Genomic DNA, 18,108 nt, shown 5'->3' with positions numbered 1-18,108 from the left:
GCCGCGAACAATGACTTCAAGTGAAGATTCCGCGACGTGCTGGTGTCAGAGCCAGATATATCATAGATCCGAACCCGCATTATCTCAAAAGAAGGCTGGAAAATGGGGAGGCTGATGACGAATTTACGCGGCTAATCGCAAACGTTGTGGAAGCGAAGTCTTTTCCTTGTTCTCATGAGCCGTAGAAGGCCGCATGGCTATGAATTTCACCTCGATGAGAAATGAAGACTAAAAACAATAGTGACGATGAAATCATTGTACTTAGTGAATGTGGCTGTTGGCAACGGCCTATTTCGCGCTAACCAACAAACATTACCATGACAAACCGGCAAGTGAACAGTGAAAGAGAATATGGCATGTTATGATCAAAGACGTTACGGCTCACAGGCAACAATTGGGGCATTTTTTGCGTCCCTGCGTCTGGTGGACGGTCTGGTGGACGGTGAGGTGAATGCTGTTAGAGAAGTGACCACCTGCCCACAGTGCGCCATGCCAGAGACAGACTTCCTTCCCATCACTTATTCAGCCTTGCGGTCGACCCGGCCTTCCTTTTACATCACTAAGTCTTGAAACTCCATTGGCTTTCCTTTCTCCTTCTCGCTTTCATTTTTTCCGTTTTCGCTTTCCAGACAGAATCGCGGTCGCAAATTGTGGTCAACGTGAGAATGCCTTCGATTACAGACATTCCTTGCGAGCTGGTGGCTTCCATTCTACGAAGCCTGGACGACTTTGAGACTCTCACCTCAGCTTTGCTTACATGTCGCCATATTTATTCCTCCTTCAAGCAGATCCCTGGCACCGAATTGGCCATTCTTCGTGGAAGAATCGGGCTAGATCTACTCCCATATTCCGTCGCGTCTTTGGATGCGTCAAGACTTGAGCCAAGCCCGGGAGATGAGAGTTCCTTCTGCGGCTTGCTCGACCTACTCTACGATGACCCTTCACAGCTGGTAGCCAGAACCGCTTCGATGCCTCCGGAACTCTTGCGAAATCTGTCGCGCAAGCACGATTGGGTGACTACCCTAGCACTCAACTGCAGAAGTCAAAATCCACCTCTCCTGTGACATCACAACATCATCAGAGGCCGTCGGTCTGTCTTCTTCCGAATACTCCCGCTTCTGCCGCGCTTTCTATCGCGTCGACTTGTTCTACGTCCTCTTTGGCGCGGTTGGGAACTTCAACACGGGTTTCGGAGAGGGCAACTTGCTCTTGCACAGACACCCGCCGTGGGAGAACGAGCAACTCGGCTGCGTACATGACTTCATTAAGGCGAAATATCAGGAAGGTGAGTTCTTTGGGTGTCAAGATATGCTCTGATTTACTTACCGATACATATTTGATCAGCGTCCTCCGATGTCTTTGCCTACAATGCCCCCTTTGACGAATATCAGACCGACTATTTCACGACCGGGGGAAATAACATCATGATACAGATATGGGTCATTAAACTTTACCAATCGTAGGACAGAATGTGTTTCAAGTATGCAACTTGATTTCTGACTGGATGCAACATAGCTCTCTCACGGACTCGACTTCCTTCGTCGCTTGATGTCGACAGATTCTCACGAGTCTAAGCGAGTCCTACTTGTATCGGCGATCAATGCCGGCTGGACTCATCTCCCCGAGGCATTGGTGTGTATAATGGATTCTCATGCTTACAACAGCACCAACTTGGAAGACATGAGCACATCCGAGCTCACGACGATAATTCCCGCCTACGAGAACATTTGTAATACGGACAAGGGGCCTTACGCGGGTTGGTATGCGGCTAACACTTCTGTGCAGCCACTCTTCTGGGTTTACAGACTCGAAAACAGGTGGCTGAGGAGACGTGCATACGTATTTTGGGACTGGGTCTACGTTCGAGAGCCCGACGTTCTAAAGCTGTTTGCCACGACCAGTGATGAAGACGATTAGCCTTGCGCTGAAGCGTTGGAGGAGATGAAAGGATGCTTCAATCAGAGATACTTGATCTGGCAGGCTTCGACCTTGACGTTTTGGAGGAAATAAAACAATGGTCACATTCGTTGGTCAGGCCAATAGCGGGATGCCGTTTAGCATGTCGCAGGTTCTAATGGTTTACCAATTACGTAGCACGGCAAGGAATGATTTACGAACATGTATGGACATGATTCACGAGAGATGATCCCCCGTGTACCGCACAGCTTCTGATTCATGTTGGGTTGAGACATTAGCATGTCAAAACTAGCAATGGTCAAGCAAGCAAAACGTCGTATGCAGTTGACTTTGGTTCAGAGAGGTTTATTCATCGGACGTGGGTCCGGACCTTGAAATCCATTCCGAATGAGCTTAGTCATGCACCGGCCCTCGGTGAATTGACCCCAACGTTCACCGAGACGAGAAGCTCTCCAAAAAGCCCACAAGCTACATGAAACAACGTCACCGGCTGGCCATTGTAGCCACATGTCTTCTCACGTCAAGCTCTCGCGGCTAAATCTGCGGCCATTGAGCTTAAGATGCAGCGCGCAAGATACTCGACAGCAGAGACGCTCACGCCATGACTTCAATCACTTCGTGTGCCGCTTAGGTACGAAGGCAGCCCACCCATCCCACCTCGATTGTGCCACAGCTAACACGAAACCCGTAGATGCCTCCGAAGCAACTACAGCTGCACCCGAAGAAACCCTCGAATCGGCGAACAAGTTCAAGCTAGCGGTGAAGGACAATATCGCGACCCAAGGGCTGCCAACAACATGCTCCTCTGCCATCCTCTCCCCCCACAAAAGCCCCTACGAGGCCACCATCGTGCGCCAACTCCGAGAACGAGGTGCTCAAGTCGTAGGGAAGACAAATATGGACGAATTCGGCATGGGATCCCACTCGCTAAACTCCATTCACGGTCCGGTGCTCAACCCGCTGTCTGCGACGCCCACCTCTGCTGGCGGGAGCTCAGGAGGCAGTGCGGTGGCAGTTCAGACCGGCGAAGCGGACGTCGCGCTGGGGACGGATACGGGCGGTTCAATTCGCCTTCCTGCGGCGTACTGCGGCGTGGTCGGATATAAGCCTTCCTATGGCATGCTGTCGAGGTTCGGGGTTGTTCCGTATGCGAACTCCTTGGACACCGTTGGTCTACTTGCTAGGGACGTTGACGTTATCGAGGACCTGATTTTCAGAATGGCACTGGACGCGGAGCATGACTCCCAGGACCCGACGTCCTTGTCAAAGAGCTTCCGGAAGAAGCAGCAGAACCAAACGGCAGCTGGTCGGTCACAGCTTCGAATCGGCATTCCCCTGGAATACAATATCGAGGAATTGGACCCCAAGATCAAAGCAGCCTGGTTTGACGCAGCAGACCTTTTGGAGAAATCCCGCATAGAGGTGGTTCCGGTATCATTACCGTCCACAAAACACGCTCTATCAGCATACTATGTCATCGCACCGGCAGAAGCATCTTCCAACCTCGCCAAATATGACGGCGTACGCTACGGCACCCGCGGCGACGAGAGCGACGGCGCCGGCGAGGTCCTGTACTCCAAAACTCGCGGCCTCGGATTCGGCGAGGAAGTCAGGCGCCGCATCCTCCTCGGTGCCTACAGCTTGAGCTCCGAGGCGATGGATAACTACTTTATTCAAGCGCAGCGGGTGCGCAAGCTCGTCCAACGAGACTTTGACCGCGTTTTCAGACTGGAGAATCCTCTCTACGACGAACAGCAGTTCGACTTGAGCGACATGAAGGACGAGGTCGAGCTCCAGGATAAGCTTGGCCCTTCGCAGGTGGACTTCTTGCTATGTCCCACTGCGCCGACCTTTGCACCGCGCATTGAGGATATCAAGCAGCAGACACCGGTGCAGGTTTATATGAATGACGTCTTTACGGTGCCGGCTAGTCTGGCTGGACTACCAGCGATCAGCATTCCTACCAAAATCAAGGCGAAGGAAGAAGAGGTGGACGGTAGCCGCAGTGTAGCGGGTCTCCAGCTGATCGGTCAGTACTGGGACGACAAGCGGTTGCTCAGCGTGGCCAAGAATCTCCTTCGTCAACTGTCTGCTTGATCATAAGTCAACCGCCAGATGGCTCGCAAGCACTGTGTAAGAATACGCCTCGCCGTGTGAGAGGCGACGGTCTGGAAAAATCGTACTGTATAGTAGAATACACATGGAATATACCCTGGGGGGTCAGCCCGCCCACCCTTTCATCCGATACCTCGACGCCACGAGAGAAGCCTCTATAGGTCTACTCAATTCCATTCTCGTCACCAGCACAGCAGGCGCCCTCTAGGTCGGGGGTCGGGTCAAACTGTGGCGTGGGTGGTGGAATGGTTAATGGTCACCAATTATTCACGCCAACCAGCCTACTCGACGACAGGCTTAGCGAGTACCCGAGTTCGAATCCCAGCATGAGCGCCAGAGATGTAGCCCCCAGTTCAGCACCGGGGGGGTGAACTCTTTTGTCTTTTGCATCTCTAAATGATTAGTCATGATTGTATGATACATCGATCAGTTATAGATTCCTCAAGCACTATAGCCCATAAGGTTCATGCATCCAAACCGTGCTTTTGTCTATTTTGTACTCTGCTCAGTAGAAGCAAGAGACTGGGTATCATTCTTCGCCATCGCCATATACTCAAGCAGACCGGTCTCTGCTTCTCGACCTCGATCTTGACCTCGACCTTTCCACATCCATCGGCTCCCCAGCACCGCTCCTATCCTCAGCTACCTCCCCTTCCGACTCGTCCGCCCCATTCGCTCCTGCATTCTCCTCGTTCTCTTCCTCGTCATCCAAGAGCTCGTCAATATCACCTAAAGGACTGATCCTCTCCTCAAGCTCGCCCAAATCAACCAGGTCAACCCTCTTGGGCAACTCCCTAAAACTCGTCGCGCACACCCTCGTCTTGGTCAACAAATCATCCACAAAGTCATCCATGAACGTCAAACTCGTCCCCGCCCTCCCCTTCCGCCTCAACTTCCTCCGATCCTCCAAGAACGGCTCCAGCAACAGGTACACATCCTTTGCCTTCCTCGTCATGCGCACGTAGAAACACGCCAGCGCGCGCAGGTACTTGAATTTCTCCCCGCCAAAACTCAGATATGTCTCCAGCACCTCGTCCGACGGCGCGAGCTGCAGCAGCTTGAAAGCGAGGCACAGGAACGGCGTGGGCTTCTGCGTGACGCCTGAGGTGCCGCCTATAAAGGTGACGTGCTCGACGACGCGGTCGACGATATCCGCCTCGTTGACGGCGAAGCACTGCTCTTTGTAGAAATAGGAGTCGATGATGCGCTCGCGGACGGCCTTTTCCATGATTGTGGCTGGGTTCTCGCCGTTGGGGGCTAGAGAGGCCGAGGAGCCGCGTTCGTCGAGGAAGCGCCGCTCGTCGGCATAGACGAGGTCGGGTTTGCTCATCTTTGCGATTTGCGTCTCTTATTCAGGAGGGAGATTAGGTAGGGTGTTGTCGTCTAGGTTTCGGCGTGTGATTCTGCGAATCGATCGTGATGCAGGAAGTCTCGATGAAAGTTAGGCTTAGCTGGAGTTGAAGTCGCGTTTCGTCCAGGGTAGCTCTTCGGGTAGTGGGGTGGGCAGTGATGCGACGGGAGCTTTCGCGAGTGACGCAGGTTGGAAAAGTTGGGAGGCCGTGCCGAATTGGAAGGCGCTTATCGATTGTTGCCGTGCGAACCAAGTAAACAGCCCACTTCCAAGTTCACGCTCACGCCGCGCACCTCTAACGACTGCGACGCTGGCCAAGGGTGAAAAGCCGACGCCATCACCGAAGCTCTAAATTATCCTCAAATCATTCAAACTACTTGCGGGCATCCACCTGAAGTATTGAAAAATCTAAGAACAACCATTTCTCTATTACCAAATTCCACAGTTTGCTGCCATGGTGCTCCTCACCTCCTCCCAAGTCTCCGTCCTCATCTCCTCAGCCATCGGTAACACCCGCCCTTCCCCCCGTTCCCGCATTCCAGTCCTGCAACTCCCAAATCAAACAGAACAAACAGGCTAATCTCAGCAAATGCGTTCCTGCACGCGAGGCGGCGAGCCGCGTTTGCGTGCAAACGCATTTCTTCGTAAATCCAACAGTCGTCTCATGTACCGCGGCCCTCTTTCTTAGTGGCTACGTAATTCAGCAGCGCACGCTGAATCAGCTGCGCGAAGCCATCAAACCCGAATCGCGACCCTCACCCAAGGCATCGTACTACGTTCCCGAGCATCTAAAGGACGCAGGAGCAGGTAACGGGCAAAATGTGCCGCTTTACGGGGTCGCGAACGGGAAGCAGGAGCAGATCATCATCGAGGTGAACCCAACAGTGCCCGAGAAGCAACAGCAGGAGCAGCCGCAGCAGCAGTCAAAGAAGCAACAGGCCGGAAAAAAAGCAGCGGGATGGACATCCGACATGTGGCAAAAGATGATGGGGCCGTCGGAGAAGGAGGATCAGGGCGGAGTCAGCAGGGAGGACTTGGAGAAGATGGACGAGAGGGAGCGGAATATCAACGGGTGGAACGTCAAGGACCAGGCGAACCCGGACCCCGAAGCGTCGAACCAGAAGCCCATCAGCCGGGCCGAGAGACGGCGTTTGATCAAGGAAGAGCTGAGGCGGCTGTCGGAGAGCGAAGAGAGGGTGTACTACCAGCGACGATTGTGGTAGATATGACGTTGGGATGGGATACATACGGGACATGGATTGCGGTTTCCATGTATACATATGGGAACTTTGGCGTTGTTGATTTTTTTGGGAGAACGGTTATGAGGGATGTTAACGAATTCGATATATATAGGTCGATCATGTATACTCATGCAGATAGGAGACGTCGTATCGGAGCAAACGAAACTAAAAGGTGTTGCTGGACCCGTACAATATGAGCTTTTATATTGATGTGCCGAGAGGACTACTCGAAATCCATATGCCAAAGGGTCGTTTTCGTCAAAGCCAACCCCACCACGGCCCGCGAGCCGGATTCATGCCTTCGTCAGCGTTGTTGAATCATCATGTCTCTCCCAGTGTATCCTAAACGCCAAACTCCAAAACAATGCGGAATCAAACGCAGCCAACTCCTATTCTTTTCGTCATTCCGATATTGCCTAAGCGTGGCGGTTGGCGGCATCCTCAAACGCCTCTCTCTGCATTCTCTCCAGCTCCTCAAGGGGGATCTGGCTGTTTTGGAACTTGTTTGCCTTCTTTTCACGGCCCTGTGCAGGTTGTCAGTGATCAAACATCCCTTCGCCTTTGTATGTGCGCGGGTTGGCGCAAAGTCTCGACATACCTTTTGCACTTCTTTATGCTCTGCGGCAGCCTCTAGTACAGCCGGGACGTAGTCCGCAAAACCCAGTTGCTCGAGGGCCTTGGTGATGTGGTCGCACGCGATGGTCTTCTTTGCCTCCTTCTCTGAGATCTCGTTGGCTTCCGAGGAGATGAGGGTGATGAACTCGACGCAGCACTCAATAAGCAGGTCACGAGCCTCCTTGGCAAAGGCAACGCCGGCTGAGGGCGGCAGAATCTCGGTGACGATTTTTTGGACGGTGGCTGTGTGACATATTAGTTTGAAATTCTCCGACGAGGGGAAGCAAGAGATGCACCATGAGAGCGAGCATCTCTTGGGGGTGAAGTCACGTACCCTTGGGCAAGGACAAGTCATCGTTGCCTAGTAAGATCATGTCAGCGCTCAAGTTCGAGAATCAGGCTGAGCGAACACCAAAAAAATGCCCAGGCAATAAATACGCCTGTAACTGTTCCTCACACTGAACAGAATGTTGTGAGGAGATGCAATGAGACCGTCGCATGATACGGACAAAGCTGCATCATGCAACGTCTTATACCTGGACCATCGGTAGGATTTGGGTGCTCTTGCAGAGAAGGCGCAGGTCGCCTTTGAGGCCTAGCAGCGAACACTAGGCAGGCACAAACCCGGAACGTAAAGGAAGTCTTATGAAGAACGCTTGAGTGCGGAAGGAAAGATCGATCTTCACTTACCCGCAATATCGTGGTCAGACATGGTTGTGGTGTGAGACGACAGTGTCGATGAAACTGGTAATGTTGGCGAGATTGTGAGGAACGCGATCGATTTCGTTTGCTCTTCAACAAGTATCAGGCTTTGGCCTTGGCAGAGATGAGGAACTGCGGAAAGAGTCGTGGTATTCTTGTGTCAACCGTTGACTTATACGGAAATTGGTAGTTGGTGGTGAAGAAGACGCGGTGGCGGGGTGGACATGCAAATTGACTAGGCTAATCGCCGACTTTGTAGGTCTGGCTCGCTCAGTCTCCGGCCGTGTGTTTGGTGGGGTCTTTTATGCTCCTTGGGATGCGGGACATCGAGTGCATTTGAATCCCCCGCGGACCTTGAGGAAGCAGGGGCCCCTGAGCCACAGAGTGAAGGCTCAGTCACTGCCTGGGCCCGCCATGGTGGGGCGCACTTTCCACACCTCAGTCGAATTCCATTCAGAGACAGGACAGCGGTGCGCCGGCGAAAGATACCTCCGTGGCTCCGCGTTGCACGGACCAACAGACCCCAATCACTCCAAATTTTTTCTTAGCCTTAAAAGACGAGATATTCCACGATGGTTCAGCCTCTTTTTCTTTTTTGCATCAGCAAACAGCAGAGCTCAGAAAACGGCCATGCGTTCTTATTTCGGAGCAGCCGGCGGCTCTGCTGATTGCTTGGATTGAACTTGGTAGGTCTTTCCTCTTCCCTCTTTCCCGCCCTCCCCTCGATATGATGAGTCTTGTTGTCGCCCCAAACTTACGAGGAATAACTCCCCTCATAGTGGTGAATGACCTTCCTGCCAAACGGAAACGCCTGATCTATCACCATGAATCATTCTTTTTCTGCAGTTCTAGCCTTGAGACCGCATTGCTAACAATGATTCCAGGAAGGGCAAGCGCATACCGCCAATTTAAACGACTTACTGCTATACACCCGACAGCGCCAGTAGCGATGGATAGCTCTCGATTCTGGGCACCCGATTCATATCTTCCTTGGTTGGCTTGATAATGGGTGCCAGATGACGATGGCTATCATGCTGGATACTGCGAGTTTTGCTCACCATGTCACGTCCACAGGTCTCTAGTTCAAGGTAAGCTGCAAACGCGAAAATTTCTTCAATATCGCCTGCAAAGGCTTGCCAGTGATGATGAAACATATTCCATGCTAATCCTGAATAAACAATGTGGAATAACATATGAGCTTTTCATCTTTCATCTGAGGCATCTTGTTATCAATGTTGTTCTATGTACATTTCTATGACAAAACATTTGCTAACAATGAACCCCCAGTGAACTATTCTACTCCGCATCATGATACGCCGAAAGCTCTCCGGCTTGCCACTTGAAGTACTTGCCCGAAAGGTCGTGCTGAGGCTTGACGACGAACCGCGCCATGACGCTGCCGGGCTGCTCAGGCTTGAAGAGCTCTCCTTTGTCGAAAGCAGACACAAAGGAGGTGTGGTCCTTGTCGGCCATGTGTCCGGCTCCCGTGTCGCGGATGACCTTTTGCATGGCAGTGTCAACGCGGCCCGGGCTCAGGGCGATGCTGGTGATGTCTGGTTCCTCTACTGCCAAGTGTGCAGAGAGGTGGTTCATGGCGGCCTTGGATGTGCCGTACGCTCCCCATGCGGCGTATGCGCCAGTGGCCGCGCCGGAGGACACCCAGAGGACGCAGCCCTTGGACTTGCGCAGCTCGGGCAGAGATGCTTGGACCTTGAGATTGTCAGGTTAGAGAGTCATAGAAGAACGAAATCAGAGTCTTTACTCACCAATGCGAGCCCACTAAACACATTGATGTCGTATGCCTTTTTCCATTCCTCGATTGAAGAGTCTGCTAAGCGGGTGACGGGCTCCAGGACGCCGTGGTTGATGACAAGTCCATCAATTTTGCCAAAGGCCTTGACCGCAGCCTCGGCGATCTTTGGGATTGTCTGCACTCATTGTCAATTCTGAACTCTTTATCGGAGCCATTTTCTAGTCCTACCTTGAGATCCCCCAAGTCCCCGGCAACATACTCAACCTGCCCGGGATGAGCAACCTTCAGAGCCTCCAACTGATCCTTGGATCTGGCCGCCAAGACAACCTTGTGGGATCCCTGGATGAGGTGCTGGGCGATGGCAAGGCCGATGCCTCGGCTGGCGCCGGTCACGATGATTACCTTGGAGGCCATGTTGTGTGTGATGTCGGGTGCTGTGCGAAATATGAGAAGTCAGGCTTGGTGGCTATATTTGATTTTATTCCCGATTTATCATCAACGACAGAAGTGCAGCAAGAGGGAGAAGAAGAAAAAAGACTCTGCAACGCGAAGATTGACTGGGAGGCTTGCGCCATTCCGATGCAGCGGAGCGCTCTTGCTGTTTCTGCACTTGTGCCGTGGAGCGGGGCGTGGAGCATTGAGTGTCCTTATCTTATCAGTTTGGCGGGGTCGAGAGCTCCGGTCTGCTTGAGCTTGAGCTCCCATGACATAACGTCATTGTTCGAGATTCCATCTTCGAGCTTTAAGCTTCCTTTCAACAGTTTACAAGGCATTGTCTCTTGACAACACTGCGACAATGAGCTCAACAGTAATACTTGGCTCTGGCATCATTGGCCGATCAATTGCACATTACCTAGCAGACCATCAACCAGGCTCGACAATCCACCTTGTTGACCCTTCGCCAGAGCTCTTCGCTTCAGCTTCAGGGTATGCAGGCGGCTTCCTCGCAAGAGACTGGTTTTCACCGGATTTAGCCTCCCTTGGAGCATTGAGCTTTGACGAGCACAAGAAGCTTGCTGAGGAGCATGGTGGCAGAGAGAAATGGGGTTGGTCCACGAGCACCACATTCAGTCACGCAGCAGCACCCGTAAAGAAGGGCAAGAAAGACGCCGACTGGTTACGGGACGGCGGGAGCAGAGCAGAGGTTGTCGAAGCCCTCGAGAATCCAAATGATGGGCCGCCATGGCTGAGGAGGGAGCACGGCGATGACGTCCAGATCATCGGGGAACCAGAAACCACGGGCCAAGTGTGCGTCTCCAGTCCAGCTTCATGCACTCATGCACCCATGTGCTGTACACACCCTCTCTATCTCTCTCTGTACCAATCCACTTCAACACGCTGGCTGAGCATGTATTGAAATCCAATCACCAGGGATCCGCTCCGCCTATGCCGCTTTCTCCTCGAAGAATGCAAATCTGCCGGCGTTCACGTACACCACCCAGCCACAGTCCTCTCCATCCACACCGACCTTCGCGACGAACTGTCCTCGGTCAGAATAGGAGAAACGATATCCTCCACAGAGACAGATGTCCCTTGCACCCGCATAGTCATCGCCGCCGGTGCCTGGTCGCCTCGCGTCTTCTCCCAGCGGTTTCCCGGCACATCACTACAGGTGCCCATCTCCAGCCTCGCGGGGCACTCGCTCGTCGTGAAGCCAAAGCCCAGCCCCTCAGAATCGAGTGACGAGAATCGGAAGGCTACGACAGCCTGCCACGCCATCTTTAGCACCGACGGCGCCGGCTTCTCGCCGGAGCTATTCTCGCGGATCGGAGGCAACGTCTACATTGCCGGCCTGAACTCGCCATCCACCCCTCTCCCGCCTCTACCAGGCCAAGCACCCATCTCCGCTGAAGCCATCGCCAAACTTAAAAGCACGGCGGCGTGCATCATCAAGGACAGCAACGAGAGCGGATCGGACCTGGAAGTCGTCCGGGAGGGTCTATGTTTCCGTCCGGTGACGGACTCGGGCGCTCCCATCCTGACCCGGATCCCGGACGACAGGCTTGGGGGCGTCGCGACGCGCACCGGTGCCGAGGGCGGTGTATTCCTCGCGGCGGGGCATGGGCCTTGGGGCATCAGTCTGAGTCTCGGGACGGGAAAGGTGATGGCGGAGCTTATGCAAGGGCGAAAGCTGAGCGCCGATATATCGAGGCTCACCCTGACGTGAGGGTCGCCAGCCTTGTGCTCAGCTAACCCGCTTGGTTTAGCTGTTCATGCAGAACCTATCATAGATTCGATGATGATGATGACCAGGCGGCAGGCAATACCATCTGAAAGGAGGCTCCTCTCGAATTTCCTTGGAAATACTTCTGCCCAAGGTCCCGTGAGCGCAATGGCTCCCAGTCCTAAACCAGATCGATGAGGCGACGCCGATATCACGATCAGCACCTACATCCACATCGCCACTCGTGACTCTTGGAAAGCCCACACACGTAGCGGCATTCACAACGGCACGGGTGCTATGACAATGCCCTAGTAGCAGCCGCCCATCGCGCTTGCGTCGTGAGGGTGTGTAGGTGTGCAAAGCACCGACCAGTCTCCATCGTAGGACAGCACTTGCTCCTCGAAAGCCGAAACGCCTGGGGGGGGGGGGAGGTAAAATTGTGAAGGAACCGGCTGGCGCGGCTACATCGGCTCTTTTTCTGTATGTCAAGAGCTGGGCAGAAAGAAAAAACCATTACAATTTGCCAATTTGCATCTTTACAAGGCGGACGCGGATGCGGCAGGGTGATGTTTGATGAATCTGTCTCCCGTCGGCAGTCACAAACAGGACAGATGCCGTTTTTCTGCCCATCGTATCCTTCGTTTCTTCTTGTAAAACACGGCAGAAAACTCTCTTTTCGCCCTGCCAAAATTCGCCCAGAAATAGCGGCCCGTGGTTGGGTCCAAGTCGATGGAGTACGCTAAGTATTGAGAAGACGAGGGTGCCCACCGCGTGAACTAGTGAGGCGGCGGGAAAAGAAACGATGATGGGTCACTGACCAGATCGTGACCCCACCCGAGGTTGTCGTTGTTATTGTGGGGATTAGTGAACAACAGAATATGAGAAGAACAGTGGAAAAAGAGGCCATGACGGACCTCGCGCCAGGGCTGGGCTGACGAAGGTGGACTGTGAAAGTGCGAACTGTAATCGTGAACCACAGGCAACCAGGTCCAGAAAGGTCCAGAAGAGAAATCTCTTCACCGAAATGGGGGTTCGTCGAATGGACACATGAATAGAAAAATGTAGCTTAATTTCTGGAGAATTCTGGTTGCGTCGGGCGTTGCAATCCCTGGGCAACGGAGCTCACCTTTGTGGAATTTTGCGCCGCTCTCCGCGGCAGGTCCGTTTTGTATCCTCTCCGTGCCTCCCAAGGGCCAATTGTTTGGTCGACCCAAGCTGCTGCTGCTAACATAGTCCGTGGAGCGGATTTAGAGGCTCCTCAACGTTCCCATTATAACTCCGTATTCCCATCTTCTTCCCACTGTCGCTATCATGATGTGTCATCCCTTGTTCCTGGATTCTGGACCCAATGAACCGTTCATCCCCTGGTCTAGTACTGCAGTCAGGTAGTGTTCACGTGCCGTAGAGTGACGAATTCACATCAGACGAAGCAAGCTGACTGCATCAGTGAAAACCGATAGTTCGGTTCTGTTAATAACCGCCACCCCCAGTGCCTAATCTCTCATCATTGTCCTAATTCGTGTCCCCTGTCAATGTGCTTTCCCGGGGCAACAAGCCTCATCCTGCAATTGAGGCCATAGGCTATCATAGGCCTCCCTTGCAGTATTCCGGGAGCTTTCCTTCCATGCCCCAGGGAGAAAGTCCGAGAGAGAGAAAGAAAGCTATTGGCTTTTCTTTTTGAGGCTCCGTTGTGTGTCGCATCCGCGAGACTCTTTAATTTGCCACAGTTCAAGCGAGGGCGCGCAAATCAGGAAGCACGGGGCCACGGGTACCTGCATGTCTGGTCACTCAGCCTCATGTGCATGCCTGTCTCTCATCTCCTTTTCCTTCGGTGCTATATTTCCAGAATAGTATTATGACCTATCCTCTACCGGGCAGCCATTGTGAATTCCAAGTTTTTGGCCTCGACACATCGCCCACCACAATGCAGCAATCATGATGATGTTCGTCCCATCAATGCCCGCAACCCAGCAGCAGCCTAAGGAATAGGTACTGACGTTGGCACGGCAGTTATGTGCCGCGTGAAATGTGATGCGTCAGCAACGGTTCTCGGGCACGGGCCTCCCCTCTTTCTCTAGAAGCTGTCACGACTCATAAACATAGTCCGCTTGAAGTTTCCACGCGATGTCATCCGCTCATCACACTTACACTACTATCGTCCGGTGTGCATCTGTACGCAAGTAGTGCACCGTACCCAGCAGCCCGAGCGGGGGATGAAGTCAGTCATCCACACTGGAGCTGTCTGTCAGCTTTTGTTGGTTTCCAAGGCTCTGGTAGCTACCCGTATCCAATGATCCATTGGGACCCAGAGGATGAAGATCACCACCCACCCACACAATCACACACCGCTACGGTCCACGAGGGTGAAATCAAACCATGCACGACTCATCATGCAGAACTAGTATCGCAGGTACCTCTCAAGTCACGAATTCTCACGACGGTCGATGTGACCAACCCCGCTAGACGTGAACCACTCCCACAACACCAGCTGAAGAATCGTGAGAAATCCACCTACGGAAAACGACCGTGCCTCCATCCCCCCATTCCGAATCGATTGGCTACCTCCCACGAGATCTCTACACCAAATGCACCTTTTTGGCAAGCGCAAACGGTCTTCCGGATCCGAACAGATATTCTGTACGGATACGGAGTAGGCGGTGCTCGGCATTGCGGGTGCCTTGGCTAGCGCGACCTACATCACTGTACTATCGATCACGAGAAAAGGTGTGTCTCACCGTCTCACGGACGGGCGAGATCTTCATGTTCAATCCCGAGGAGGCTTACGCTTTCAAAGACCGAAAAAGCCCGTCTTGCCGGGAATTACGGTCGTAAAGTCTGTAGCTTCCTTTCGTAAGCCTACTTAATTTGGCATCCCGACACCCTCGTGATGAAGTTTAATCCTGGGAGCTTTGACCCTTTTTGACCTTTGACCTTTGAAGAAACAATTTGAGTTCAGCGCGACAGGGGCGTAAATTGAATTCCTGGTTTGCCCAAGGAAACTCGAAAAGGCTTCAAAACTACCGTACCATGCCAAGATGTCTGGGTTCCACAAGCAGTGAGCTGTCGAATCCGAAGAATTCATTAAGCACCATTAGGCTTCGGCATCAGGTGGTATCGTCGGAGGAGAGCTGGGAGCTGTTTGTCCACGCCGCCGTCGCCGCCGCCGCCGTCGCCAGCACAGCGGGGCCTGTCTCTATGTTTAAGCTTCTGTGCCTGTCAGGCACAGCCATCCCAGCACTTCCGCAGCGTCACATCCAAGAGCCACAGCCATGTGGGTGGTGAAAGTAGACGGGCAAACTTGTCAACCTGGAAAACCGAGACGCGAGCACGAGGTGCTGCGCCATGAGGTTTTGGACGTCCACGTGGAAACATTCGATGGCATCCTGCCCCCAACCTTCCACGGGAAACGAGAAATACCCCACTAGCAAAGATCCCTTAGAAGAGAGTCTAGACTAGCAAGAAAGGGGATTCGTAATCATCTGCTCCCGGTGAAGATTGAACACACACCTACGGCGAGAGCGAAACCTGCGAAGCTGAAGATGTACGCGGTGGGTTGGGCGGTTGTCCAATCAGAGACCAGAAGTCATGAATCCCCCAGCAGCTCCGGGCTTGGCCGGCCCATGTTTTCTTTGTTTGCAAAAAAGATCACCAATTCCCCTCCGGTGGGAGACTTCGGCCAGTCGGTGGGAAGGCTCGGCTCATGTCCGTCTCTTCCCAAGATACAAGAGCGGGCGCCGGACGGGCAGGCTCACGGGACACGTTGATTGGTAAAGATTCGAGAACTCAAGGGAGAATCCGTAGGGCACAAGAGATTCGGGCCTACTGGGGGTGCCGGACCCAAAAACAACCTTCAAGGCTAGCTGTCCGTCCGTCTCCTGTGAAATTCGTTGTTTGCGGATAGTCTAGCAGCAGAGAGCACCATGTTTCCCGTGCGTAAGGGAAATGGTATTGGGCGAGAAACTTTTGCAAAGCGTTACACTCGCAAGTCCCCGTCGGTGAGGGAAGGCCCACGACGTGCAACATTGTACGGATGCCGTAAGGTCACATCCTCGAAATACACGCCCGAGCCGCCGTGGGTTCCGTGTTGCCATCAAAGTTCGGTCGGATCCGGGGCTTGAGGCTTTACTCAAATTCCAAAGGGCGGCCTTACGGGCTTCAGGACAAAAGCCTAAATGGCTGTTTCGGTACCTTGCAGCGGCACGGGCAAGGAATAACGCGGACACATTCTTTTGTCATTTTGCGGATAGAGTCGTCGCAAGGGTTGATGGGACGATTTAAAGATGCCCAACCAGTCACTCTTATTTTGAGCCGGGGGTTGAAGTGAAAAAAAAAGAAAAAAAAGGGTTCACTGACTAAGTTCCCGTCTCGGCGGAACCAGGTCAGTCAGGTGCCCAATTGTTCGAACCCATTCTTCCTTCATTCTTTCTCCTAGTTCTTACCTACCGACAACCAGGGGATGGTGCTTGGCATTGACTCGGCATGAGACGAAAAGATGATCGTCAGAACAAGGTATGACAGTTGGGAATATCGGGCAGCGTGCGTGACCTTGATGATGAAGTCAGAAACACGAAATGCATTGCATCCGATTTTACAACGGGTATCCATCTGCTCTCATGTGAGGAGGGCCTTTTTACTTCCAAGGCAAAAAGTTGCCCGATCGCGGCATCACTGCTTCACATTATCGATCATCGGTACCAGAGAATTGTGTGCGTGATGTTGTGAACCAAAAAGAACAGAGCCTGGCAAGCGCTAAAGATATGCCAGGGTTTTTCTTTCGTGAATAAAATTACAATATGAAGATGATGCTATATCGGGGCGTGTGCCGTGTTTTTTTTCTGGACCAGCCCGCCTAACCCAGTTCACACCCCCATACCCGTGTTCCCTCCTCCTCAGGCTCGGTGTCCTGCCGTAGTAGGCAGGTTTCCCACCCTTGCTTGCCTGGTTGACAGTTCGCCTGTGCGTGCGCGTGCGTAGGAAAAAAAAGGATCCCCTTTTTGGTGTATACCCCAAAATGATGAACCGCGTCTCAAAAAATGACGTCAACCTGAATACCACCTCCCCTTCCGTGCACCTCCAAGTGCCGTAGTCTTACAGAAGAAAATTGGTGAGAGGGATTCAATCTGAATAGCCCAAAATATGAGAAAAAAGGGATATCAGATAAGAAGTGAGACGTAAATCAAGAGGCTCGCTGGGAAAAGGTAAAAAGAGATATTGAGGAACAATAAAGCATGAAAAGATGCGCCCGCTGTCGTGAAAGCCGTTAAGACCGCCCTCCTCAGAGGTGTTTCCCGCCGTTTTTGCTGCCCAAGATAGGTGATAGGAAATGTTGGGAGAGTGAATGATGTCGATGAAGTAGTCGATGATGAGTGTTGGTGAAATGTTGTAAGAGAAAGTGAGAGTTGAGTAGATGGATGTGTGTTCCTTAGAACAATGTATTAGAAGTTCGGGTGCTTTCTTGCTCAAAGACAATGCCGCGCCTCTTCCAGCCACCGCGCTTGATGAAGTCCTCGACGCTGTCGAGGGACTTCATTGCCGGTCGCCGCACAGTGGAAGGCGAGCTGCGCTTGATAGAAAAGTTCTGCCACTGCGATTCCCTCACGGGCCTCTCCTCATCGACGAAGCTGCCGTCCTCGGAGGAGTCCTCCTCGTCATCGTCGTCATCGTCATGCTGAGATGCCAAGGTGTTAATGGTGGACTCGGACCAGTGAGAGCGCGGCAGTTGCGGTCTCGTTGAGGCAATGTGCTGCTGGACCTTGAAGAGGAAGTAGTCGTCGCCTTCGGCGGCGTGTTCCCGGGACCTCTCCTGCTGCTGAATCGGCGTCCGCGGCGAGTCGACGGGCGGTGCGGGCATGTCGGGGATGGCGGCGGCGAAGGAGGCCTTTGCCTTGTCTTCGGCGGCTGCGGCTGCCTCTTGGCTGGAGAAGTAAGAGCTGATGACCTCGTCCTCGATGGCCTGTGAGTTGTGGATAAAGGGCCGCTCGTAAAGCCTTGGCGGTGCGTGGAAGGTCGGGTGTAGTGAGAGGGGGTCAAAGTCGAGGACTCTTGTGTGGCGCATGGTTGCTGTTGAGCGGGTTGATTGTGTTGATGAAGAGTCACTGCTGGAGACTGAGTTGGTGAGGGAGGGCTTGCGGGTGTGGAGAGCCTCTGGGTGACGGACTCCCTTATTGAATATCGGTGAAGGCATCGTGATAATGTGTGAGTGCGTGAGGGCCGAGTATAAATCCTTCGAGATGGTGACCAGCCAGATGAT

At 53.1% G+C, this 18,108-nt stretch overlaps 8 protein-coding genes across 8 annotated transcripts; 4 read left to right on the top strand and 4 right to left on the bottom strand.

The window, feature by feature from the left end:
* Positions 1-351: 351 nt before the first annotated feature.
* Positions 352-1,917, top strand: BDZ83DRAFT_657624 (uncharacterized protein; the record flags this gene model as incomplete). Its single annotated transcript, XM_060510974.1, has 5 exons — positions 352-447; positions 630-1,041; positions 1,082-1,285; positions 1,345-1,439; positions 1,516-1,917. The coding sequence occupies 5 exons, from the start codon at positions 352-354 to the stop codon at positions 1,915-1,917; spliced, it is 1,209 nt and encodes a 402-aa protein (XP_060358169.1).
* Positions 1,918-2,370: 453 nt separating this feature from the next.
* Positions 2,371-4,316, top strand: BDZ83DRAFT_684681 (amidase signature domain-containing protein). Its single transcript, XM_060511243.1, has 2 exons — positions 2,371-2,548; positions 2,609-4,316. Exons 1-2 carry the CDS (start codon positions 2,425-2,427, stop codon positions 4,012-4,014), a joined length of 1,530 nt encoding a protein of 509 aa, XP_060358168.1. The 5' UTR covers positions 2,371-2,424; the 3' UTR covers positions 4,015-4,316.
* Positions 4,317-5,695, bottom strand: BDZ83DRAFT_642490 (PRP38 family protein). The gene has a single exon (XM_060509618.1). The coding sequence runs from the start codon at positions 5,360-5,362 to the stop codon at positions 4,586-4,588; it is 777 nt and encodes a 258-aa protein (XP_060358167.1). The 5' UTR covers positions 5,363-5,695; the 3' UTR covers positions 4,317-4,585.
* A 142-nt stretch (positions 5,696-5,837) lies between these two features.
* BDZ83DRAFT_724483 (uncharacterized protein) lies at positions 5,838-6,606 on the top strand (the record flags this gene model as incomplete). Its single annotated transcript, XM_060512660.1, has 2 exons — positions 5,838-5,889; positions 6,041-6,606. 2 exons carry the CDS (start codon positions 5,838-5,840, stop codon positions 6,604-6,606), a joined length of 618 nt encoding a protein of 205 aa, XP_060358166.1.
* A 324-nt stretch (positions 6,607-6,930) lies between these two features.
* BDZ83DRAFT_172782 (TATA-binding protein-associated phosphoprotein) lies at positions 6,931-7,894 on the bottom strand. The gene is made up of 3 exons (XM_060501477.1): positions 7,574-7,894; positions 7,223-7,482; positions 6,931-7,148 (listed from the first exon to the last, which is right to left on the bottom strand). Exons 1-3 carry the CDS (start codon positions 7,611-7,613, stop codon positions 7,041-7,043), a joined length of 408 nt encoding a protein of 135 aa, XP_060358165.1. The 5' UTR covers positions 7,614-7,894; the 3' UTR covers positions 6,931-7,040.
* A 1,196-nt stretch (positions 7,895-9,090) lies between these two features.
* BDZ83DRAFT_172720 (short-chain dehydrogenase) lies at positions 9,091-10,295 on the bottom strand. The gene is made up of 3 exons (XM_060501476.1): positions 9,923-10,295; positions 9,708-9,869; positions 9,091-9,651 (listed from the first exon to the last, which is right to left on the bottom strand). The coding sequence occupies exons 1-3, from the start codon at positions 10,106-10,108 to the stop codon at positions 9,238-9,240; spliced, it is 762 nt and encodes a 253-aa protein (XP_060358164.1). The 5' UTR covers positions 10,109-10,295; the 3' UTR covers positions 9,091-9,237.
* A 195-nt stretch (positions 10,296-10,490) lies between these two features.
* BDZ83DRAFT_592924 (FAD dependent oxidoreductase) lies at positions 10,491-11,861 on the top strand (the record flags this gene model as incomplete). Its single annotated transcript, XM_060506581.1, has 2 exons — positions 10,491-10,942; positions 11,066-11,861. The coding sequence occupies 2 exons, from the start codon at positions 10,491-10,493 to the stop codon at positions 11,859-11,861; spliced, it is 1,248 nt and encodes a 415-aa protein (XP_060358163.1).
* A 5,419-nt stretch (positions 11,862-17,280) lies between these two features.
* Positions 17,281-18,042, bottom strand: BDZ83DRAFT_724479 (uncharacterized protein; the record flags this gene model as incomplete). The annotated part of the gene is made up of 1 exon (XM_060512659.1): positions 17,281-18,042. The coding sequence occupies one exon, from the start codon at positions 18,040-18,042 to the stop codon at positions 17,281-17,283; it is 762 nt and encodes a 253-aa protein (XP_060358162.1).
* Between the last annotated feature and the right edge of the window lie 66 nt (positions 18,043-18,108).

The sequence above is a fragment of the Colletotrichum acutatum genome, assembly GCF_030867785.1.
Source record: "Colletotrichum acutatum strain CBS 112980 chromosome Unknown BDZ83scaffold_202, whole genome shotgun sequence".
Taxonomy (NCBI): Eukaryota; Fungi; Ascomycota; class Sordariomycetes; order Glomerellales; family Glomerellaceae; genus Colletotrichum; species Colletotrichum acutatum.
Note: the sequence above shows the minus strand (reverse complement) of the source record. Positions and strands in the feature narration are given on the sequence as shown.